This window comes from Phacochoerus africanus, chromosome X (assembly GCF_016906955.1).
Source record: "Phacochoerus africanus isolate WHEZ1 chromosome X, ROS_Pafr_v1, whole genome shotgun sequence".
Lineage (NCBI taxonomy): Eukaryota > Metazoa > Chordata > Mammalia > Artiodactyla > Suidae > Phacochoerus > Phacochoerus africanus.
Window position 1 is genome coordinate 114450902 of NC_062560.1, and position 25792 is coordinate 114476693.

General features: G+C 41.5%; 1 protein-coding gene across 2 annotated transcripts in view; it reads left to right on the plus strand.

Moving 5' to 3' along the window:
* The first annotated feature begins 665 nt into the window (after positions 1 to 665).
* The window catches only part of HPRT1 (hypoxanthine phosphoribosyltransferase 1), a 37521-nt gene continuing 12394 nt past the window's right edge, over positions 666 to 25792 (plus strand). Inside the window, exons 1-3 of one of the 2 annotated variants that reach the window (XM_047764935.1) lie at positions 666 to 847; positions 12476 to 12582; positions 14100 to 14283. In XM_047764935.1, the coding sequence (XP_047620891.1) occupies positions 821 to 847; positions 12476 to 12582; positions 14100 to 14283 (318 nt within the window). In that variant the 5' untranslated portion in view covers positions 666 to 820. Of the gene's footprint in view, positions 848 to 5936; positions 6437 to 12475; positions 12583 to 14099; positions 14284 to 25792 lie in introns of those variants that run through there. The other variant, XM_047764934.1, reaches the window with a different exon arrangement.

Sequence of the window (25792 nt, forward strand, 5' to 3'; positions counted from 1 at the left end):
ACCTGCCGGAGAGTAGGGGAAAATTTTTTCCCCCCAGTTTAATTAGGAATTGTGGAGGCAAGAATAAAGAACAATAATAGCAACAGTTCCTATTTACTGACTGTGCGCAGCGCCAAATCACATATACACATATGCACACGTCATATCGCTTCTTTAATTTTCACAAGATCCTTGTTAATACCCTCATTTTACTGAGACGAAAAAGGCTGAAAGGTAAAGAGCAGTTAAGTGTTCCCCTCGGATTTGTACCCTGATCTGGCTGACTCTAGGGCTCTAGGTCTCAACTCTTACATCCATCTAAAGATTTTTGTTAGAACTGGGCCACGAGTCAGGAAAATGGAAGCCGCAATGCAGTCCAAGGTCTTGAGAAGGGGACGCTGGGCGAGAGGAACCACGTGGTGACAGGAACCTGAAGAGCCGGCGCCCAGTTTAGGGCCACAGGGAAGAAAGGAAGGCGGCGGCAGTCCTGGGAATTGCGGAGCCGTCTGGATGGGAAACTGAGGGAAAGAGGGATGGAGGCTGCGCAGGAGACGCCGCTTCTTCGGGAACACAATTCCCACCGCCACCTCGGGGGAGTGGAAACTCGCAGGCGCCCGCCGGAGGCCCGGGGGCGGGGCCTCTGGCGGGGCGGGGCGGGAGGGGCGGAGCCTGCCGCGCCCGGGCTCTGAGCGGCTGTCGCGGCGTCGGAGAACGCTCGGGCGGACCTCTCGGCTTTCCCGCGCGGCGCCGCCTCCCGCTGCACCTCCGCCTCTCGCTCGGCCCCGCCGCCGGCTTCCTCCTCCCCAGACCGCCCTCAGCCCGCGCGCCAGCCGGCTCCGTTATGGCGACCCGCAGCCCCAGCGTCGTGGTGAGCAGCTTGGCCGGCCAGGCCCGCGGCGCCGGCCCCCGAGGCGCGGGGCCGCAGTGCGGGCTCGGGCCGGGGCGGCCCGGGGCCGGGGGGTGGGGGGGCGGCCGCAGCCCCCTGGGTTCGGCCGAACGTCACCCCGGGGCAGCGGGGGGGGACGGAATGGCAAGGTCAGGGTGGCCGCCCCCGGAGAGCCCCGGGAAGCAGGGCGGCGTGTGGGGAGAGAGGGTGGAAATGGCGATTTGGTTGACATGTGCGGCTTGCGAGCGTGCGGTGGGGAGGGGCCGTGGGCCAGTTCGGGAATGATCTGGCGGCGTGAGGGTGGGGGCTTTCTTAGGAGAGGCTCTCGTCTAGATTTGGGGGACTGGGGGCGAGGTCCTTGGGGCACCTCCGAGAGGGCCCCGGGGCACGGAAACGACCACATGGGAGGCATGCGGCGACTGGTATTTTCACCTAGTTCTGCAAACATTATAATGAATGTTTGTGGGAATGCGCATTGCCTCGTTGCATCCTCAGGGCAGCCTTGGCAGCAGTCACCATGCCTACCTTTTTACACACGTAGAAAATTGTGAACCGATATTAGGTAATTTCCTCACGGCCCAGAGGTAGCCGAGCCTCCGAATCAGATCTTCTTGAATCTGTATCCTCTGCTCTTTGATGCCGCGGGGGACGGAAAATGCGAATCTGGTCCTTAACCTTCAAGGACGTTCGTATCTGGTATCCTGCCTCCAAACTCATTGGTTCTTTTTCTCATTTCTCGAACTAGCCAAGCTGCACCCTCCCCCCACCTTCCTTTTCTGATCCCTCTTGCTAAAATAGCCAACCGTCTGTCAGTTAAATGCCTTAGCCTGCATTATTATTATTATTATTAATTATTATTATTTTGCAGTTACCTGATTACCTGTTGATTATCTCTCCCATAAAAACATAAACTTTATAAGGGCAGTAATCACCACTGTAATCCAGTGCCTGGCATGTAAGAAATTCTCAACATGGTCTGTTGGATGAATAAATTAAATAATTAAGCACTTGAACCCTAAAAAAGGAAGGATTCTCTTTCATATTAGGCATTGTGACTTGAGGTAAAGAGCACTGCGCTTCATGGAGTCTGGCCTGGAATCCTGCTGGTTTGGGCTATTTACTAGCTGTGTGGCCATGGGTAACTACTTTTCTCTTTCTCGACTTGTGCCCTTATGTGTAACTGAGGTGCTAGCTACCCCATGGTGTTGCTGAAAGGATATCTGGTCTTTGTGAATGAACAACCTTTGTGTTCCCAGATATGTTATTGTGTTCTACCTATTTAGTCCTCAAAACAACCCTCCAACAAGGGTGTGATTATCATTTTACAGAGGAGGAATCCTTGAAGCCTCAGTGAGGTTAAGTAACTTAACCTCTTAATGTAATGTACTCACGTCATACAGTCATTAGGAGGAGCTCATGGAGTTCCCGTCACGGCTCAGCACAAGCAAATCTGACTGGTATCCATGGGGACGCAGGTTCGATTCCTGGCCTCGCTCAGTGGGTTGGGGATCCGGCATTTTGGTGAGCTGTGGTGTAGGTCGCAGACACGGCTGGGATCCTGCATTGCTGTGGCTGTGGTGTAGGCCGGTGGCTGTAGCTCCGATTCGACCCCTAGTCTGGGAACCTCCATATGCCGTGGGAGAGACCCTAAAAAAAAAAAAAAAAAGCAAAAGAGGCGCTCAGACTCAAACCTAGGTCTCTCAAGGGCCCAGGCACTTAAATGTTATGCTAATAGTAGATTCTCAAGCATTTTTACTCAGTTTAAGCTTTGGAGTCTACTGCCTGCCCCAGCATACAGTGGATTACTTTTGCTAGAACTGACTGTTAGTTTTGTTTGAACATCAAGATATTCATTGTGTTTTTGGTTGCCAAATTCCTGTTCCTTTTTTTTATTTCCTCCCCAGAAATTGTCTGCATGTTAGCAATAATGAACACTTAAATAGTGCTTACTATGTGCTGGCTACTAAGCCTTTTACACATATTAATTGTTTTGATATGTATAAAAAAATTATTTGGCTCAGAGAGGTAAAGTAACTTTCCCAAGATTACCCAGCAATACTAGGAGTTGCATCTAAGCTGTCTGGCCCCAGAGTCTGCTCTTAACCCCTCCACTTTTAATAGTGACAGATATTTATTTAGTACTTACTATGCCTTAGGCATTGAAGTAAATGTTTTGCAACATTATCTAATGCAAATGCCCCAAAGCTATGTAATAGGTACTCTACTGGGTAGATAAACACTAGCATGACCTTGCAGGCACAGATGGGGTGAAGTAACCTGCCTGGTATCACTTAGATGGACTTGGCCCCAGATCTGCCTGATAGGACCCATGCTTCTTGTGACTAGCATACTGAACTGCCAGGGTAAACTTGGACACACTGGAACAAAGAACAAACTTCTGGATTTTTGCAAATTATTGTGAAACATCAGATACACATTATGTGGATAAAATATCTTAATTTCAGGATGGTAGTGATAAGAATGTAATCCTTAATTAAGTGGACTTAAATCTTATCCTGCTAATAATTTTCACAGAACTGATAAAATAGTGCATTTTTGGGGTCCACAACACTATCATTGTTAGCAACAGGGTTTGACTGACTTTAGTCAGTATAGACCCAAATTATTCTTTGTGACCACCAAGAAATGGAGCAGTTGAGTTTGGGGTTTTCATTCTACAAATGAATGTGAGACACATACTGTATTTTCATCTGGTTTTCTGTCTATTTTTGGTATCTAAATATCACAGAAAGTCCATAAGCAGGAGTGGGAAAAAGACAAAAGGACCAACCAGACTGGCAGGGAAGGGGATCTTGGGGTTCTCTTTTAGATTTCTGTAGTTGACTAGACAGAAACTGGGCCATGTTGTCTTTGCCCCCTGTGTGAAGAGATGCTACATCTGTGCTAATGTACTCTTTTTCCTCTCTGTAATTATATATTCTGCATCAGTAAGATTTATATGCCATTAAAGTGTCACCCACCACCATTAATATCAATATTGAGGCTCAGTTGTTATTTTCCTGCCAGTGACTACCAAATTACTTTTAGAATAATTTGCTATGTAAGAATTCAGGAGTTCCCGCCGTGGCTCAGTTAACGAACCCGGCTAGGATCCATGAGGACGCAGGTTTGATCCCTGGCCTTGGTCGGTGGTTTAAGGATTCGGCATTGCCATGAGCTGTGGTGTAGGTGGCAGATGTGGCCTGGATACTGTGTTGCTGTGGCTATGGTGTAGGCTGGCCCCTGTAGCTCCGATTGGACCCCTAGCCTGGGAACCTCCATATGCTGTGGGTGCTGCCCTTAAAAAAAAAGACCAAAAAAAAGAAAGAATTGAGACACTTCAAATTGTTATGGAACTACTGTCTCCAACACTGTGCTTCTGATAATTGAAAGGTATATATGTTTTGCCCAGAATGAACATGGCTGTTATTCCGCTGTGCGCATTGGAAAGGAAAGGTCATAGTGTTGGATAAATATATGCGTGTCCTTGCATATGTAGATAATAGTTATGGGCTCACTTACTTAGGACCAGCTAATAATTTTTCCCTGAGTTGAATAGAATGCTGATTTTAATTCTTGTAACGCTTAGACTCTTGTCAACCTTTTAGTTATTTAACACTTAGAAGGGAGGGCAAGCAAGTTATATATGTAATTTATTTGTAAGACTAATATAAAATTGGAAAGTGAATATACTACTAGCTGAAATTATTTTCACATTTAGGAACATATGCATCAGTAATTCATAATTTTGGTTTTATGATACCCTGAGTTATCACAGATTATCCTTAAGAAATGACACATCTACTTGGGTAGTGTTTTTGAGAATTTTTGTTTTGTTTTGTTTCTGTTTTTGTTTTTGTCTTTTTAGGGCTGGACCTGCGGCATATGGAAGTTCCCAGGAATCCTTATGGATACTAGTCAGAATTGCTTCTGCTGCACCACAATGGGAACTTCGTTTTTGAGAATTTTAGGGTATCTGAATGTAAAATACATTTCTACATGTATCACCTTGAAATCTGTTCATTCTAGGAGCTTGGAATTATTGTTGGTTACTAGGGAATAAACAAAAAGTGTATTTTATCTATTATTGTCCCTCTTATAATTCACATTTTAAGACTGACTTCCTCACTTCCATTTAGTTTTGTTTGGACCCATAAACATTATAATTTTTTGACCACAAACTTAAGCAATTCTGCTTAGAGATGATGAAGTGCTATTGCATGTTGTCTTCGCTCGAGTTAATTTCCTTGCTTACTGTAATTTTAGATAATATATCTTTGTAATTAGAAGTTTTATGTATAACCACAAAATTTTTCATATATGAAAACCACTATTATAGATGTGACACATATAATTATTAAGAATTTGTGGTTCCAGTTTTACTGGAAATAAAATTATTTTGGTAATTCATGATGGCCAAAGTATTGACAATTTTTCTAGACAAAAATTGTAATGTTTTGTTTTTTAGTAATCATTCATATTAATAAAAGTGCCTTGTAGAATTTATCATGAACAGGTATATTACAGGTAGGTTAGAATTTGAGAGCTATGTGGTTTTTTTTGGGGGGGGTCTTTTTGGGGCCACACCTGCAGCATATGGAGGTTCCCAGGCTAGGGATCAAATCGGAGCTGTAGCTGCTGGCCTACACCACAGCTCACAGCAACACTGGATCCTTAATTCACTGAGCAAGGCCAGAGATTGAACCTGTGTCCTCATAGATGCTAGTCAGATTCGTTTCCACTGAGCCATGACGGGAACTCCTTGAGAGCTATGGTTTTTTTTGTTTGTTTGTTTGTTTTGTTGTCTTTTTGCCTTTTCTAGGGCCACTCCTGCGGCATATGGAGGTTCCCAGGCTAGGGGTCGAATCGGAGCTGTAGCCACCGGCCTACACCAGAGCCACAGCAACGTGGGATCTGAGCCGCGTCTTCGACCTACACCACAGCTCACGGCAATGCCGGATCCTTAACCCACTGAGCAAGGCCAGGGATCGAACCCGCGCCCTCATCGTTCCTAGTCGGATTCGTTAACCACTGAGCCACGACGGGAACTCCGAGAGCTGTTTTAAGCTCGAGGAGATGCAGTCAGATTTCTGAACTGTCTGAGTAACTCAGAGCTGTTAATAACCTATCCTTTGGCCATTTCTGGCTAAATTGGAAATCATAATAGGAAAGATGGCTCTATGGAGAAACCACATTTTCATTTGTTTACCACTTCCAGCTCTTCCAGAGCTCTCCCCCAAATATTTTGGGGTTGGGCCCTCCCCAAAGCCATCTAGGACCTTCTTTGCGATCTTTAGCCATTTTATGTTAAGTTCATATGTTGAAGCTCTAACCTCCCAATGTGATGGTATTTAGAGATGGGGCCTTTGGGAAGTAATTAGGATTAGATAAATTCATGAGGTTGGGGCCCTGGTCTTTTAAGAAAGACACTGGAGAGTTCCCCGAACCAGCCCCAGCCCCCACCACACACATAGCCAGGAGAAGATGGCTGCCTGCAAACCAAGAGAAGAGACCTCAAATGAAGCCTACTTTGCTGCTACCTTGATCTTGGACTTCCCAGCCTCCATAACTGTAAGAAATAAATTACTGTTGTTTAAGCTACCCAACCTATGGTATTTTGTTATGACAGACTAATACAGATCTTTTAGAAGGTGTTGGTAATAAATGTGACTTATTTGTTTGTTTGTTTTTTTATGGCCACACCTGCAGCAGCACATGGACGTTCCCAGGCTGGGGGTCAAATCTGAGCTGCAGCTGAAAACTACCCCACAGCCACTGAAACACTGGGTCCTAGCCACATCTGCAACCTATGCCAGCTTGCAGCAATGCCAGATCTTTAACCCACTGAGCAAAGCCAGGGATCGAATCCGGATCCTCACGGACACTATGAAGATTCTTAATCTGTGGAGCCACAGTGGGAACGCCATGATTTATATTCATATAGAAAGTTGGGCATTGCTATTGCCTAGTTAGTTTAGAAGGCTGTGCTAATTCAGTGTGACATGCCAGTCTAACTTACTCAGTTTATGTCCTAGGCAACAAAATATAATGACTACTTTAAGCTTGGTATTGCTTTAGGAGAGTCATTGGTGCTGGGTGACCTTGGATTCTAAGTTTGTCTTTAGTGTATATATAACTACTTTGGGTAATCACATGTTTATGGGCTTATGAAATTAGATTTGGTACAAATTATAAGCTTTATTGTGCTATATGGCTGTATGTTATATATGTCTTTTCCATTAGATTATAAGCTCTTTGAAGGCTCTAAATTTATAATCATCTCTGTATCCCCCTACAAAATCTATTGCATAGTGCCTTAATCAGGGTGGATGTTGAATGCATTTTTATGTAATTAAATATGTTGCAATCCCTTCCTGTCAAAGTAACCACTGCATTATTAACTAATCCGTATTAGATGGAGTTAATTAATAATCAGACATTAACCAGTATCAGATGGAACAAATAAGGGCTAATAAGATTAGAGGCCACTGCAGAGTTCCTGTCGTGGCAGAGTTCCCATTGAGGGTCAACGGGTTAAGAACCCAGCATAGTGTCCATGAGGATCTGGGTTCAAGCCCTGGCCTCGCTCAGTGGGTTAAGGATCAGGTGTTGCCACAAGCTGTGGTGTAGGTTACAGACGCAGCTCAGATGTGGCATTGCTGTGGCTGTGGTGTAGGCCAGCAGCTGCAGCACCAATTTGACCCCTAGCATGGGAACTTCCATGTATCACAGGTGGGTGCGGCCCTAAAAAGAAAAAAAATTAGTATTCTAATATAATACTTATTTGATCATTAAACATGAATTTTTAAAACTTGGGTTTTTCATTAAATATAAAATTGAAAAAAAATTGATGTTGGTACCTTATCATTTAAATAAATTGCTCCTTATTTTAACTTTATTTGAAACATATGCCAGTAGACATTAGTACAATGAAACTCATGTACTCATTGCCCAGTTCTTTTTTTTTGCTTTTTAGGGCCACACCCGTGGCACATGGAGGTTCCCAGGCTAGAGGGCCAATCAGAGCTACAGCCACCGGCCTACACCACAGTCACAACCATGCTGGATCCCAACTGCGTCTTCAACCTACACTACAGCTTACAGCAATGCCGGATCCCCCCCACCCACTGAGCAAGGCCAGGGAGTGAACCTGCAGCCACTGGATACTAGTCAGATTCATTTCTGCTGAGCCACAACAGGAACTCCTCATTGCTCAGTTCTGACAATTATCTATGCATGGCCAAATCATGTTCCTTAAATTAGGACCCCCTAATAAATATATCCCATGTATTTATAGTGAATTATAACAAAGGTTTAAATTTATGCCTAAAGTACCTCATGCGATGCAAGTTATATGAATTCATTTCTGCCTTTAGGAAAAGTTACACTTACGTTTTTTATACTTTAAATAGCAAATCAACGCTTTGACATTAAATGTGATATATAAATCTAACAGTATTGATTGAAAAGAAAACCTTTTGAATTTGAAAATAATTTGGGAGTTCCTGTCGTGGCTCAGTCGTGGCTCAGTGGTTAACGAATCCGACTAGGAACCATGAGGTTGCGGGTTCGGTCCCTGCCCTTGCTCAGTGGGTTAAGGATCCGGCGTTGCCGTGAGCTGTGGTGTAGGTTGCAGACGCGGCTCGGATCCTGCGTTGCTGTGGCTCTGGTGTAGGCCAGTGGCTACAGCTCCGATTCGACCCCTAGCCTGGGAACCTCCATATGCCGCGGGAGCGACCCAAGAAATGGCAAAAAGCCAAAAAAAAAAAAAATAATAATAATTTGGCGTGTCAACAGAGGGAGAGAATTCCTTTTCGGGGGTACATCCCTGCGGGTCTGTCTGTATTAGATCAAATGTCTGGGATGAATTCTGGGAAGAATTCACATTGGCTTCGATTGAGGCGAACAAGACTCTTGAAGTTCTGAGACTACCTGCAAAGCCCACAGCCAGGCACTGGCCATTCTCACAGAACCAATAGTCTTTACAAGTGTTGCGTGTTTCAAAGAGTCCGTGGTGAGTTCTGGCTTATGTTTGTGGCAGGAGCAGAGAGTAACTGGGAGGAAGGGGTGAGTAAGCCTCAGGGGAGCCATTTTGGTGCTCTGGATCTTGATTTTAAAGCACTGTGAAATGGTACATTTTCATGAAACACATGAAATGGCACATGTGTTCTCATGAACCTGAGATGAATGTTTATCCTCTTATAGGATCTAGCAAGGTCTGTCTTCTTTTCTCAAAACTTTAACTCAATTTCAGTTTGTAACATTTATTATTATTATTATTATTTTGCCTTTTCTTGAGCCGCTCCCGCAGCATATGGAGGTTCCCAGGCTAGGGGTCTAATCGGAGCTGTAGCCACCGGCCTACGCCAGAGCCACAGCAATGCAGGATCCAAGCCGCATCTGCGACCTACACCATGGCTCATGGCAACGCCAGATCCTTAACCCACTGAGCAAGGCCAGGGATCAAACCCACAACCTCATGGTTCCTAGTCGGATTTGTTAACTACTGCGCCATGACGGGAACTCCAGTTTATAACATTTATAAAAGTTAGGCTAGCTTGTTATGAAGCATCTTTAAATACCCCTATAGGTGACACAAATGTCCCATTCCCGTTCTTTTTGTAGTCAATGTCTTCTGAAATAAGCATGATACGAATGTTTAGCAGATAACACCAGTACTTCAACTTAGAGGATCTGGCATAATCTTTTTTCCTTACAGGTAGAATTTTTTCTACATATGAAAGTAATACATATTTGTTTAAAAACAAATCAATATTGACTTCAGACCACATGCTGAGCGAAAGCTTGTGTACTGTGTACCACTGGACCTTGCCCGTGGTCATGTCCTGGTCCACCTGCCCGAATCACCATGTGTGCCAGGTGGAAGCAAGAGGCAGGTACTACCAGCCTGACATGACAATACCTGAAATTCCATCAAAGTCTGGAAAACTCAGAGCTCTTGGGACTGAAAGAGAGACCACATGAACCTTAAATTTTCTTAGAATATAATTATCAATTCTGTGGATAATAATATAAAGTACATATATAAATATATACTATTGTGAATATATGTATGTAAACACCACAGTGGGCAATGTCTTGATGTAGCATCTCAGTTCCCAGATCAGGGATTGAACCCAGGCCACGGCAGTGAAAGCACCAAATCCTAACCACTAGACCATCAGGGAACTCCCCTTAAATATGTATTTTAAAAATATATTGAGGAGTTCCCATCGTGGCGCAGTGGTTAACGAATCCGACTAGGAACCATGAGGTTGTGGGTTTGATCCCTGGCCTTGCTCAGTGGGTTAAGGATCTGGTGTTGCCATGAGCCATGGTGTAGGTCGCAGATGCGGCTTGGATCCTGCATTGCTGTGGCTCTGGCGTAGGCCGGTGGCTACAGCTCCGATTAGACCCCTAGCCTGGAAACCTCCATATGCTGCGGGAGCAGCCCAAGAAATAGCAAAAAGACAAAAAAAAAAAAATTGAAAACCAAGCTACTTGTCCTTCAGCACCTAATACAGTGCTGACTGAAGGAGGAGGTGCTCAATAGATAGTAATTGATGCAGTGAGATTTAATTAGGGCTTGACCAATATTTCTTGCACACTGTCGGAGTTCATGTCATCAGCTTTTTGAATGATTTAGAAGATATTTAATCTTGAATATCATATGAAACAGAGTATTATAATTCTGGTTTATGTCTTTGAATTATCTTTAAATATAATGCTGTGTGGGAATTAAGAATTAACTAATTATTACAAAGTGAAATTGACAATTTAAAAACTAAGTCAATATTAAAGTGTAGAAAGTGGCAGGTCCCACTTCTTAGAGTTGACCATTGTTTGATATAGTCCTCCATACCCACTCTTTTTTTCTCCTTTCCTCTCTCACCCTCTCTTGTCTCTTCCTCTTTTTTTTTTTTTTTTTTTTTTCAGGGCTGCACCCACGGCATATGGAAGTTCCCAGGCTAAGGGTCAAATCGGAGCTGCAGCTGCCGGCCTATACCACAGCCACAGCAATGCCAGATCCTTAAGCCACTGAGTGAGGCCAGGGATTGAACCCGAATCCTCGTGGATACTAGTCAGGTTCGTTACCACTGAGACACAACAGGAACTCCTTCCTTTTATTTTTGTATTATAATTTTTTGTTTGCAGATTTGGTTTTAATATATCTTTAAAATTTTTCCCTTCCTTTTCATATATATATGTTTAAAAATATACACTACCAAAAATAATTTATGAGAAAGACTTGAAATTTCTTTTTTTTTTTTTTTTGATCTTTTTAGGGCCTCACCCACGGCACATGGAGGTTCCCAGGCTAGGGGTTGAATTGGAGCTGTAGCCGCTGGCCTACACCACAACCACAGCAACGCCAGATCTGAGCCACATCGGCACCCTATACCACAGCTCACAGCAATGCTGGATCCTTAACCCACTGTTCAGGCCAGGGATCAAACATGCATCCTCATGGATGCTAGTCAGTTCGTTAACCACTAAGCCACAACAGGAACTCCAAGACTTGAAATTTCTAAAATGCAGTATTTTTCCTTAAGAAAATTTGAAATATGTAGTATAAATAGCTAAAGAGAATTGCTGTAACTCCCCTCCCCAAAATAATCGTTTCGTTGGTTTTGTTATGTTTCTTCTGTGTGTACAGGTAATATTTCAAAAGCTGTAAGTGCATTTTACCACCACAGGTACCACATTATCAGTGTTAAGTGTTTTGTCTGCCAGGGACTGAGCATACCAACAGGACCAATATGTAGTCCTGTTCAATCAGAGTATCTACTATGAAGGCACCTCCTGAGAATCTCAGACTTCTAGAAGTTTGGGTTTTTAAGGAATCGTGTAGCTTTTTTTGGTGATTTTTTTCCCCCCTGTACTCTGAGATGAGAGAGGCTCTTTGGATTTGAGGTGGGAAACAGCTCTTTTTCTTGTTCACTGTACTATTTTATTTTATTATTTTATTTATTTTTTTTTTGTCTTTTGTCCTTTTAGGGCCGCACCCGCAGCATATGGAGGTTCCCAGGCTAGGGGTCAGATTGGAGCTGTAGCCACCGGCCTACACCACAGCCACAGCAACGCCAGATCCCAGCCGTGTCTTCAAGCTACAGCTCATGGCAATGCTGGATCCTTAACCCACTAAGCGAGGCCAAGGATCGAACCCGCAACCTCATGTTTCCTAGTCGCATTTGTTTCCTTTGCGCCACGACAGGAACCCCCAACTGTACTATTTTAACTTGTTAGACTGCAGTGCATTAAACATTATCTTAAACTGGATTTTCAAACATACACAGAAGTGGAGAGATTAGTATAATGGTTATTATCAAGACTTTGCCACATTTGTCTTAGCTCTTTCAAGTTTTTTACTCTTTGCTGAACTAAAGAAAATTTCATATCATGTCATTTTTGCTTCTATAATCTTAACTATTTCTAAAACATGTTGGTTTCTTAACTATAATTCATTATTATACCTATGAAAATTATAGAAAGTTCTTGATATCTCATATCTAAATTTTTCTGATAGGCCAAAGTTTTTTAACATCTAAATCCAATCAAGTGTATCCTGAAATGCTCTCATTGAAACAGCCATGTGTATTTCTTTTCCAGATTAGTGATGACGAACCAGGTTATGACCTAGATTTATTTTGTATACCTAATCATTATGCTGAGGATTTGGAAAAGGTTTTTATTCCTCATGGACTAATTATGGACAGGTTAGTATGATCTTAAATTGAAGTTTTGTTCTATTCTTATATTAATTACAAGTCTCATCAACTGTTTTAAGTAGTTGATATTTGAACATAAACTAGGTTAGCTTGTCACATATAGATGCTTTCTATTTTAAAAGCCCTCTTTACAAAAAAGAGAGGCGGGGAGAGCTTACTAATTACCTAGTATAAGTCATGGTATACTGGGAATCTGTAGAGGGTAGAATAAAGTAAATATTGAAGGGACATTGAAAGAATGAACTCTAGGCATTAAGTCATTGATTTCCCAACCCTACACAGGGTAATGGACTGGGGTTGAATCAGGTGAAGGCAAGGTCAGATTTTGATTATTATGTACCTCTAACTTGAAAATCTCCTGTTAAATGAATTGCAGTGAAAAACTTCACTTGGTATTTAAATGGTTGCCTTGTGTGTGTGGCTGTTGTTTTTTATTTTAAAATTATAACATCAAAATTACAGCCAAATTCTAAGACAGCTATATTCTCAAATTCTAAAATATTCTAACTATAGAGGCTTAAATGAGAAGAGGAAAGTTCTCTCAGCCTCCCGTACACATTTCCTCCCTACACAGTAGCTGGGTACATATACTGTATATTTTAACACAAATTCTTATAGGTCAAAAATTCATTGGACAGCTTTTCATATTAGTACATGCAGAGCTATCTCATATATTTTAAATGTTGAGTGGCATTCCATTTTCTGGCTGTATAATAATCAATTTAACCAATTCCTTCCTTATTTATTTATTTTTTTAGAGCTGCACCTGTGGCATATGGAGGTTCCCAGGCTAGGGGTCCAATCAGAGCTACAGTTGCCGGCCTACACCACAGCCACAGCAACACGGGATCCAAGCCGTGTCTGCGACCCACACCACAGCTCACAGCAATGCCAGATCCTTAATCCACTGAGCGAGGCCAGGGGTTGAACCCACAACTTCATGGTTCCTAGTTGGATTTGTTTCCGCTGTGCCACAATGGGAACTCCTAACCAGTTCCTTACTGATGCATGCAAAACGTCTCCATTATTTTGCTTTTGTAGATCATACTAGAATGGAAACATCCTTTTATAGACCTTTGGGCAATTGCTCAACTTAGTCCACATGGAAATTTTGGTTCGAAGGGAAGATGTTTATTGAAGGTTTTGAAGCTACCAAATTATCCTCCAAAAGAGTTATATTAATTTATATTCCCAGTGGCATATGAAAGTCTTCTTTTCCTCACAATCTCTTTTAATACTGTATATCAGACTTTGCCAGTTTGGTAGGTGAAAACTGTATTTTGTCTTAATTTATATTTTTAAATTTTATGGTAGATGCTATAGAGGACTTGGATTTTAAAGGTTTTTGAAATTTTCTCTCCACTTTTTGAGCAAGGGTATATATGCTTCATGGGGGCAAAGGATGTGTTTTGTAGAATTTTAATCCTTAAGAGATGTTTGTTATAAATTTTAAGTGTTTCTAGTATAATTTAATTTCTATGAAATTCTCGCTTTTATTTCTGTAGGACTGAACGGCTTGCTCGAGATGTGATGAAAGAGATGGGAGGCCATCACATCGTAGCCCTCTGTGTGCTCAAGGGGGGCTATAAATTCTTTGCTGACCTGCTGGATTACATCAAAGCACTGAACAGAAATAGCGATAGATCCATTCCTATGACTGTAGATTTTATCAGACTGAAGAGCTACTGTGTAAGTAGATTTAACACATTTCAAAAACACATGGCATTTTTACTATATGTCCTGTATTCTTCAGCTTTAAATGTTATATTTAAACTCCTTTTTGCTTATAACTTTTATACAACAAAAGGACTCAAATTGATTTACATAAGAAATTAAAACCATATGAATTCCAAAATTCAAGGTAACATTAATTTGTGGTGAAGGATTGTTTTGCTGGAAAAAAAAATACGGCAACTGTAGGTTTTCCTGTATGTTTTTGAAGCTCTGCAAACTATACTTACATTTTACTTGGTTCATTTTACTTGGTTACGGTGAGGTTTTCTGATCTATTCCATAGTACTTTATATCCAAGTGAATATTGTCTTTTTCAAACTAATTGCCTTGGAAGCTATATACTTATTTTAAAGGTGTTTTGGGTTTTTTTGGATTTTTTAAAGCCCCTTTTAGGCATTGCTGCTGGGACTTGGGAGGTAGTCTTACATCTAGCCTCTCTGGAGTTAGATTAATTTGCAGAGGAGTTGTAAGTCATTTTGAACTAGGTGTGAGGAACAAGGTGGGTCACCAGTTGTCTTTTAGAAAAGCATATATGGAGCAAGAGCAGTAGCACGTCGAAGAAACCACTTTTGAGTCACAGTTGCTCTGCCTGTGTCACACAGTCTCAGATGCTTCAGAATATTGACACAGTAAGCCATATTGACACCGTGGGGTGAAACTAAATCCATGTCTTTTTTTTTAAGTCTTTTTAGGGCCACACTGTGGCATGTGGAGGTTCCCAGGCTAGGGGTTGAATTGGAGCTGCAGCTGCCAGCCACAGCCACAGCTACAGCCACAGCCACAGCCACAGCCAGGCCAGATCTGAGCCCCATCTGTGACCTACACCACAGCTCATGGCAATGCCAGCTCCTTAACCCACTGAGGGAGGCCAGGGATCAAACCTGCGTCCTAGTGGATACTAGTCGGGTTCATTACTGCAGAGCCACAATGGGAAGTCCCCATGTCATCTTTACATGTGAATGTCATCATCCTCAATTTCTTTGGCCACTGTGAATGTTTGATTTTTATTACTTCATATTGTTGCTTTTTTTCTGGTTGCATGTTGGCATTGTTGTTTCTGAGAGTTACTATTTTCCTTAAGGTTGAGATTTCTCCCAGATTCTTCAAAGGTTAGAACGAATGTCTGATCTTTGCTGTTTCATGAAGTCGGTGTTGCAGTGCCTCTTTGTAGAAACTTGCTTTATGTTTATTACATCTTTTTTTAGTAATGATTTTTATTTTTTCCATTATAGCTGATTTACAGTGTTCTGTCAATTTTCTACTGCACAATGAGGCGACTTAGTCACACATACATGTAGACATTCTTTTTTCTCACACGATCAGGCTCCATCACAAGTGATCAGACATAGTTCCCAGTGCTATACAGCAGGATCCCATTGCTTATCCATTCCAAAGGCTATAGTTTGCATCTATTAACCCCAAATTCCCAATCTATCCCACTCCCTCCCCCTTGGCAACCTCAAGTCTGTTTGCGTGTACATGATTTTCTTTTCTGTGGAAAGGTTCGTGTGTGCCTTATATTAGATTCCAGATATAAGTGAAATCATATGGTATTTGTCTTTCTCTTTCTGACTCACTTCACTTAGTATGAGTTTCTAGTTCCATCCATGTTGCTGCAAATGGTATTATTTTGCTCTTTTTTATGGCTAAGTAGTAGTCTATTGTGTATATGTACCACATCTTCCTAATGCAGTCATCTGTATGTTTACATTTTCATTGAGAATAAGACCACTTTTAACTCTCAGCCTTCATTCTCATCTGTTTGACTCAAAGTCTTTGCCCTTTTCCCCGTTTTCATCAGTCCTGTGGGTGCTTGGCCAAACATTTCGGTATCGTTGTAGACATTTTCCCTATCCCATTAAAACCCTTTGTGCTCAGATAGCATGACATTACTTCCTACTTACAAGCTCCTTTTAGCTTGTCAAAGTCTCACTTGAATTAAAGACTTGTTTAAATACAAAATTTGGATTTTTACTCACCAAAAGTTATTTATTTTGCTGATTTAATCCTAGTTAGTATAGCTACTAACATTATAGCCACCCAGCTTTTAATATATTGTGCTCAGAGGTAAAATAATGTGCTTACAATCCAGGGCATGATTTCTCTTTTTGATCTTCTTAAGCCATCCCTCACTCCCTAACACACATGTACACCTAAAAAACAATTTTGTTACTTTATGACTTACACTTCATTCCTCTGGGGATTTGTGCAGAATGTTCTTTCTTTGAAAAAGATCATTTAAAAAAAGAGGGCAGTTTCATACTTTCTTTTTAAAAATATAGTTATGGAGAAATTTGAAATGATAGAAAGACTTTGACATTTTATTTCCATTTTATACTTTTAGTTTTTTTTTTTTTTCTATGAGTTTTAGATCTTGGAAGATTGTTAAGCTAAACTAACTTCTCAACTGACAAAAGCATGAAATCTTGAACATAAGTAAAGCAAATTTTTAGGGTAATTTTTTTCTTTCTTCTTTTTTTTTTTTTTTTTTTTTTTTTAGCTGTGCCCAAGGCGTGTGGAAGTTCTTAGGCCAGGTAGGTATCGAGCCCACACCACATCAACAGCCCGAGCCACTGCAGTGACAACACAGGATCCTTAACCCGGTGCGCCACAAGAGAACTTCTAGGTTAATTTTCACATCGAAAAAATAATATCTGTTCTATGTTAAATTCTGTGTGGATTGATTACTAAACAGTAGAAATTAGGAAAACCATATACTTTCCGTTGATTTAAAGTAGCATTTCTATCCTATTGAATAATTCATCAGCTTGTCATGGAAGATAGTCACAGGTACATATAAAAAAACCAGGTGATTTAATTTGATATAATCATAAAATGGAAATTTAAAGTTGTTTTCAGCATCAGTGACATTGATGTTTGTGTAGTTCTACATGCTGATCCTGAACAGTTTGAAATAGCAAATTAAGTATTAACTGATCTGTACTAACCCTAAAGAAATGCTCCATGAACTATTAAATGTGCCCAGAATATATCAGGAGCCATAACAGTGTTAACACACCACCTCTCATTTTTCTTCAGTGAAAATTTTCTGATTAAAACATACATGTTCATTATAAAGAACAGTCACAGAAAATTATAAAGGAATTAAGTCACCCTGAATTCCACTACCACTTTTATTTCTAACATTTTAAAAGAATTTTCTCTCTGTGTACACACACATGTTATAGTTTCCATACTCATCATCAGAGTAGCTAGGCAGAGTCTCATTTGCTTAGTGGCTAGATGGGAAATTGTTTAGGGATTCCGAATACCATGTTGTATTAAATCTAAGAGAGTCCTGATTTTAAGACTTACCGCTATTTTTTATACTGCTAAGAAAGAAGACACTGTCAGTCATAGCTGTAAGTTGCTGTCAATTATAATGTCAGTCTTAGGGATATTAAAATGTGAATGTACATTCTAGAACAATAAAATGTAGTACTATATATTCAGTGACCTTTTCCATCCCTAAGATTCTGTGGTATTCAAAAAAAAATGAAATAGTTGAAAAGTGTGCAGATGCATTTTCTTTATTGAGAGCTCAGTTTTGTAGTGAATTTTTTTTTTTTGTCTTTTTAGGGCCACACCCGTGGTATATGGAGGTTCCCAGGCCAGGGGTCGAATCGGACCTCTAGCCACTGTCCTACGCCACAGCCACAGCAATGCAGGATCCAGGCCGTGTCTGCGACCTACACCACAGCTCACGGCAACGCCAGATCCTTAACCCACTGAGCAAGGCCAGGGATTGAACCTGTGTCCTTATGGATACTAGTCATGTTCATTAACTGCTGAGCCATGATGGGAACTCCTGTAGTAAATTTTTTTTTACTAAGATAATTTAAAAAATTTATGAGGCTTCAGGAGGAAAAGTTGTTGGACAAGTAAATTTTTTGTGGGAATATTTTTGTGGGCCTTAAGCAAAGGAAAAATTAGCCCGATTTATGGTATGTCCAGACTAAATGGCTTACATGAAAATGAAATTGTCCTTAGGATTTTAAATCTTGGAGAAAATTCTTTTTGAGTTATGAATTTTGTCTCTATGTACATTCGATAACAGTGAGGTACAGAGAGGGATTAAGTGACTTGCCCAAGACCGTATAGATCTTTGATTTGAAACCCAGGCCTTTCATTCTGTGCAGAACTGAGAGTATTATTTCAGAAAATTATTAACCGACTTAGACCCTTTAATATGAGCTTCCTATTAATTCTTTTTCTTTTCTTTTCTTTTTTTTTTTTTTTTTTTTTTTTTTTTTTTGCCGTACCTGCGACACGTGGAAGCTCCCAGGCCAGGGATTGAACCCACGCCACAGTTTTGACCTGTGCCACAGCTGTGTCAATGCTGGATCCTTCACCTGCTGTGCCACAAGGGAACTTACGAGCTTCCTCTTAATTCTTAATTCTCTAGGAGTTCCCATTGTGGTACAGCAGAAATGAATCCAACTAGTACCCATGAAGATTCAGGTTTGACCCTTGGCCTCACCAGTGGGTTGGGGATTTGGGTCGCCTCGAGCTGTGCTGTAGGTCTCAGACGTGGCTTGGATCCCGAGTTGCTGTGGCTGTGGTGTAGGCCAGCAGCTGTAGCTCCTGATTTGACCCCTGGCCTGGGAACCTCCATATACCACAGATGCGGCCCTAAAAAGCAAAAAAAAAAAAAAACAAAAAAAAAACAAAAAAACTCAATTCTCTCCTCGTCAGTTTTGCATGCAAACAATTCATTTTACCAGTTAAGGGATTTTTACTCAGTTATAGTCAAGGTTCATTAAGCTGTAAGTTTCAGTCCTAATTGCACAAGTCACTTGATTAGTAGCTTGATGAGGCTATCTGTTTAATGTATCAGAGGTGCAGATTACTTTATAGCAATTTATTATTTGTAAGAAGGTGGCTTTGTGAGTGAGCTTGTTAAAGAAAAATATAGGAAATAGTGGAGTTCCCGTCGTGGTACAGTGGTTAATGAACCCGACTAGGAACCATGAGGTTGCAGGTTCGATCCCTGCCCTTGCTCAGTGGGTTAATGATCCAGCGTTGCCGTGAGCTGTGGTGTAGGTCGCAGACTCGGCTTGGATCTCACGTTGTTGTGGCTCTGGCGTAGGCCGGTGGCTACAGCTCCGATTGGACCCCTAACCGGGGAACCTCCATATGCCGCGAGAAGCGGCTCTAGAAAAAGGGAAAAAGACCAAAAAGAAAAAAGAAACATATAGAAAATAGTGAAGTAGTTCTTAAAGTATCTCTTATGAGAAGAGGTCAGTAGCTTTCAGTCTGACATTTTTCTCTCTATGTATTTAGTCAGTTGCTTTAAGGTATGCTTTTTTTCTCCAGAACAGTTGGAAGTTAAGTGCAAGGGTACTCCTGTGATGTTGACACTAGATAATCTAAAGCGGATCTTCTCTAAATCTGCCTCTCTCTCTATATATATATATAAAGCGAGTGAAGGGCCTCTGTTCCACTTGTTGAATTAAGACCATAGACATGGATGGGGGAAAGAATTTGTTCAGTTTAAACTGGCAGGAATGGGGATGTGTACTGTCCATGGCATAAGAAAGCTCTAACAGAACTAAGGTCAAAAGTATACTTTCTAGCCCTTGCCTGTGAATTTTCACTTTAATATAAGTCCTTGCCAGGCAACTTAGGTTTTATATAAATAAGCACCTTGATTCTTAGAACATAAAGGCAAGTGTTCAAATTTGGTCCCACAAAACCACAAATTTTGTAAAAAAAAATTTAAGGAAATTAATTTGCTCAGTAAACATATTATCACCTGTTGTGTGCATTAGGCCATGTAAAGTGGCTTGTCGTTGGGGTTTTTTGGGTTTTTTTGGCCACACCCACAGCATATCGAAGTTCCTGGACCAGGGGGCCAGGGATCAAAACTGAGCTGCAGTTGCAGCAACACCAGATCCCGAACCCATTGCGCTGGGCCGGGACTGAACCTGCCCCAAAAGAGTGGTTCTGTTGAACATGTTTATCAGGTCCTCGTCCCAAACCAGACGTGGAATGAAAAGCGTGAAGATAGGATGCAATAACTTCTGAAGGTTTGAAAATAATGCACTTAAAAATACCAGATATTAAATACTAGCACTAACTCGTCAGTCTTTTCTACTGTGTTGTGCTAAATGGTATCTTTGATTTGTTTGCTTGTTTGTTTGTTCACTGTTTTAGGGCCGCACCCGTGGCATATGGAAGTTCTGAGCCATGTCTGTGACCTACACCCCAGCTCATGGCAACGCCGGATCCTTAACCCAATGAGCAAGGCCAGGGATTGAACCCGCGTCCTCAAGGATCCTAGTCGTGTTTGTTAACTGCTGAGCCACGAAGAGAACTCTGCATCTTTCATGTTTTTAGAGTGGTGCTGACCAACAGAACTTTCTGTGATGATGGAATGTTCTGCTTCTGTGTTGTCTAATACAGAGCCACTAGCCACAGGTTCCTGTGTCTTGTGCAACAGAGGAGCTAAATTTTAATTTTTAGTAGTTGCCACATGTGTTCGTAGCAACTATATTGGATAGTGCAGGACTAGATGATCTCTAAGGGCCCTGCTTCATTACCATCATTGTTTAAACTGATAGTAGCTTTTTTTTTTTTTTTTTTTGTCTTTTGCTATTTCTTTGGGCCGCTCCCGTGGCATATGGAGGTTCCCAGGCTAGGGGTCGAATCAGAGCTGTAGCCACCAGCCTACGCCAGAGCCACAGCAAAGTGGGATCCGAGCCGCGTCTGCAACCTACACCACAGCTCACGGCAACGCCGGATCGTTAACCCACTGAGCAAGGGCAGGGATCGAACCCGCAACCTCATGGTTCCTAGTCGGATTCGTTAACCACTGCGCCACGACGGGAACTCCCTGATGGTAGCTTTTTTTTTTCTCTTTAAAGCAACATTTTTTTTTAAGTTTAAGAGAACTTGTAAAATACAGGTAAATAAATTAACTCATTGACTGGGCATAAATCTTTCTAGACTTTTTATTTTCTGCATATATGCGTATATATATTTTCTTGTCTTTTTTAGGACTGTACCTGCGACATCTGGATGTTCCTAGGCTAGGGGTCAAATTGGAGCTGCAGCTGTCAGCCTACACCACAGCCACAGTCACACCAGATCCGAGCTGTATCTGCCACCTATGCTGCAGCTTGTGGCAACACCAGATCCTTAACCCACTGAGCGAGGCCAAGGATGGAACCCACATCCTCATGGATACTAGTTGGGTTTGTTACCGCTGAGCCACGACGGGAACTCCTCTGCATATATTTTTAGAAATTGGATTATCTGCCGTTTTTCATCTGAAGTGCAGTTTACCTCTAAAAGTTTATGACTTTAATATTCTCCCTTTGGTTCCTGTTTTATCAGGGTGTAGGAGGAGAGCTAAAAGAACAGAGGAGGGTTGAAATGATGAGGCGAAGAGAAGGTGTGATTGAGTACAGTAGAGGTGGGGCCTAATTGGACATAGAAGGAAGGACTGTTTCCCAATAAGTCTATGCTGGGGACCTAAAGAATGATCTACCCTGCAGGAGTTCCCGTCCCGTCGTGGTGCAGCAGAAACGAATCCCACTAGGAACCATGAGGTTTCGGGTTCGATCCCTGGACTTGCTCAGCGGGTTAAGGACCCGGCGTTGCCATGAGTTGTGGTGTGGGTCGCAGACATAGCTTGGATCTGGCGTTGCTGTGGCTGTGGTAGGCCGGCAGCTACAGCTCCGATTCGACCCCTAGCCTGGGAACCTCCATATGCCACAGGTGCGGCCCTAAAAAGCAAAAAAAAAAAAAAAAAAAAAGTTCCCTGCAGAAAGCAAGCTCCATGGTGCTAAGCCTGGACTTCCTAGCTCAGTAATACTCCTAGTCTCACCCTCCTGGGGGTCCAGGTTTGGTGACTAGTCTCTGTACATTGTCTTCTTAGGGTCTCAACCTGTCTATTGCAAGCCATTCTTTTGCAGCCCACTTACTACGTGTTTTCACACAGCTTTCTGGCCTCTTCCTATACCAAGCTGCAGTTCTGGTTGCTACCTGGAGGTTTTCAAAATTTCTAGGGGTAGACAAATAGGAATAAACCAAGTTCCTTCCTGTTTCCCTTCTCATTTTTTTCCACCTGGACTCAAGAAAGGTAGATAAAAACAGAAACACAAATACTAGGGGTATATGTATGTAGACCCAAAGAGCTTCTCTGATAATTTTACGTAGTTGACAGTGACATTCTGAGTTAAAAGGACAGGTTGGGCTCTCTGGCTGGGGGTGGGGGTGGGGGCTTTCCCCTCTCCCATGCCAGTTCCGCCATCTCATTAAAGATGAAGCCCGGAAGAGTCACTCAGTAATGATGCGAAGCAGGGATACAGCGGGACGCTTGTTCTGGGCAGGAAGGGAGGGAGCGAGGGGAAATCCTCTGGTGGAGTAATTGGTCCATGGGTGCTATTTGCATGCAGTTTGGGCACTTGTACCTGCATTCTAGCACAGTGGACTGTAATGTTTTTCTTAAATGAATCTTCTATACTAATTTCCATTTAAACGGTGGCTGTACGTCCAATCTCTTGGGATAGAATGTGATGAAAGATACTATGAGAAAAAGATTGTGTGTATATATATGTATATATGTATATATATATATGCATTTGTATGTATGACTGGGTCACTGTGCTGTACAGCAGAAATTGGCACAACATTGCAAATCAATACTTTTTAATAAAAAGAAATACAAATAAAATACAAATAAACACAAATAAAATACAAATAAAAAATGAAAGGTGGCTGTATTTCCAGGAAAGAAGCCTCAGAAGCCAAAACCCTTGGGGTGAACAGGAAGATGGAGATTTAGGTCTAGGAGAGCAGCAGTGCTTGAATGCTTGAAGTTTTCAATTGAAGTTGAACTGTAATACCAAACTTCTACAGAAGATGTCACTATTTCACTAGATTTACAGTGTAAATCTTTTAATAAGATTCACCATGCTGTACAGTAGAAAAAAAAATTGTATTGGGGAAATAATTTAAAAAGTAAAATAAAATTAAAAAAAAGAAAAGAAAAGATTCACTCATTGAAAGCTTCAGGTTTTGTACAGGGTTTTTTGGGGTTTTTTTGCTATTAATTCTCTGTGTTTGAAATTAGGTTTAAGTTAGAATAAGAGATGTCCAAAATTTCCTTAAGATGAGAAGTAAAATACAGGAGTTTTTTGGTGTTGGAAATCATACTCATGTATCTTCTCTTTAGCTTGCAGCATTGTATACTGTTGGCCCATTTGTGTTTTTCAAAAATAACACTCCATAAAGAAATGGACAAATATATAGAAGCATAGGACAAAAACAGAGGTACAGGCATCGCTCACTTTATTGTGCTTTGCAGGTACTGCATTTTTTATAAATTGAAGGTTTGTGGCAGTTCTTTGTCAGGCAAGTCTATTGATGCCATTTTTCCAGCAGCACTTAGCCACTTTGTGTCTCTGTCACATTTTGGCAATTCTCCCAATAGTTCAAACTTTTTCATTATTATTATATTTGTTATGGTGATCTGTGATTAGTGATCTTTGATGTTACTCTTGCTAAAAGATTATGACTCCCTGAAGGATCAGAGGATTTTATTTTTAGCAATAAAGTATTTTAAAATTAAGGTATGTGCTTTGTGTTTTTAGACATGTTGTGATTGCATACTTAATAGACTACAGTATAGTGTAAACATAACTTTTTTTTTTGTCTTTTTAGGGCCACACTTGCGGCATATGGAGATTTGCAGGCTAGGGGGTCTGATCAGAACTGTAGCTGCTGGCCTACACCACAGCCACAGCAACACGGGATCTGAGCCGCATCTGCAACCTACACCACAGCTCATGGCAACACTGGGTCCTTAACCCACTGAGCAAGGCCAGGGATCGAACTTGCATCCTCATGGATGCTAGTCAGATTCATTTCTACTGAGCCACAATGGGAACTCCTAAACATAACTTTTATATGCACTGGGAAACCATAAAAATTCATGTGACTCGCTTTATTGCGATACTCACTTTGTCAGAATAGCCTTGAACTAAACCCCAAATTACTGAGGTATGCCTTAGGTAAAGGTAAAAAGTCTCCTTATCCCTTCTCACTACTCAGGAGTAATTGCAGTTATAAACTTTTTTAAAAATGCTGAACAGGAGTTCCCGTCGTGGCGCAGTGGTTAACGAACCCGACTAGGAACCATGAGGTTGCGGGTTCGGTCCCTGCCCTTGCTCAGTGGGTAAACGATCCGGCGTTGCCGTGAGCTGTGGTGTAGGTTGCAGACGCGGCTCGGATCCCGCGTTGCTGTGGCTCTGGCATAGGCCGGTGGCTACAGCTCCGATTCGACCCCTAGCCTGGGAACCTCCATATGCCGCGGGAGTGGCCCAAGAAATAGCAACAACAACAACAAGACAAAAAAAAAATGCTGAACAGAAGTGGTTTCACAGGCAACACATCGCTTTACAATTTGGTATTTTTAGTTACCATCGTTCATATCAATGTGTATAGATTATCAGATTCTTTTTAATAGCTACACAGTGTTACATTGTGCATATATACCTAAATTAAATAGCTCCCTGTTAATAGACATGTTGGTTGTCTTCAATTTTTGTTTTTTATAACAGTTGATACAGCAAACATCCTTGTATGTACCTTTGCACACCTGCGCTTTTGTAGCATTGATTCGTGGAAGTGGGGTTGCCAGGGCAAATGGCCTGCATGTTTCCAGTTTTAATAGGGATGCTCTGTCTTTTTCAAAGGACACTATACTAATTTATACACTCACCAACAACAGGGTGCTTATTGCCTCTCACTCAAGTTTTGCCAGCGTGAAGGGCTGGACAGTAGAATTACATTGAGTATCTGTTTTTCACATAATCATTTTAGATGTTATGGCCTTTTCTGTGAATTACTTATTTGTGTTTGTTCCCCATTTTTCTCTTGGATTCTTATTGTTGGAGCCCAATGTATAATAGAAATATTTGTTACAGATCTTTTCTTTCACTTGGGGTTCATGTCACGCCTAGGTTTTTACTCTCACTGAGAATGTGAAAATATCCTACATTTTCTTCGAGTCTGCTTATGGTTTTGTTTTTTACGTTTATATTTTAATCCATCTGGAATTAATTTTTGTGTATGCTGTGAGGTAGGGATCATACATTTTTTCCCCCCATATAGATTACTAGTTGATGAAACACCATTTATTGAATAATGTATCCTTTTCTTACTGACTTGCAATACCATCTGTATCATATACTAAATCCTCACATATTTCTGGGTCTGTTTCTGGGCTCTATTCTGTTCCTTGATCTCTGTGTATATGACTCTGCTGGCACAGCCCCATGGTAATTGCCATAGCTTTGGTGTGGTTTGCTCTTTGGTAGGGCAAGTCTAAGCGCTTTCTTTCATTCACCTGCTCTTTCAGTTTTCTGTCTTGAATCCAGCACAGCCAAATTATGATCGTTATCACCACCAATTACGGTGGGTATGGAACATTCCCTTTTGAAACTCCTTTAAGGGT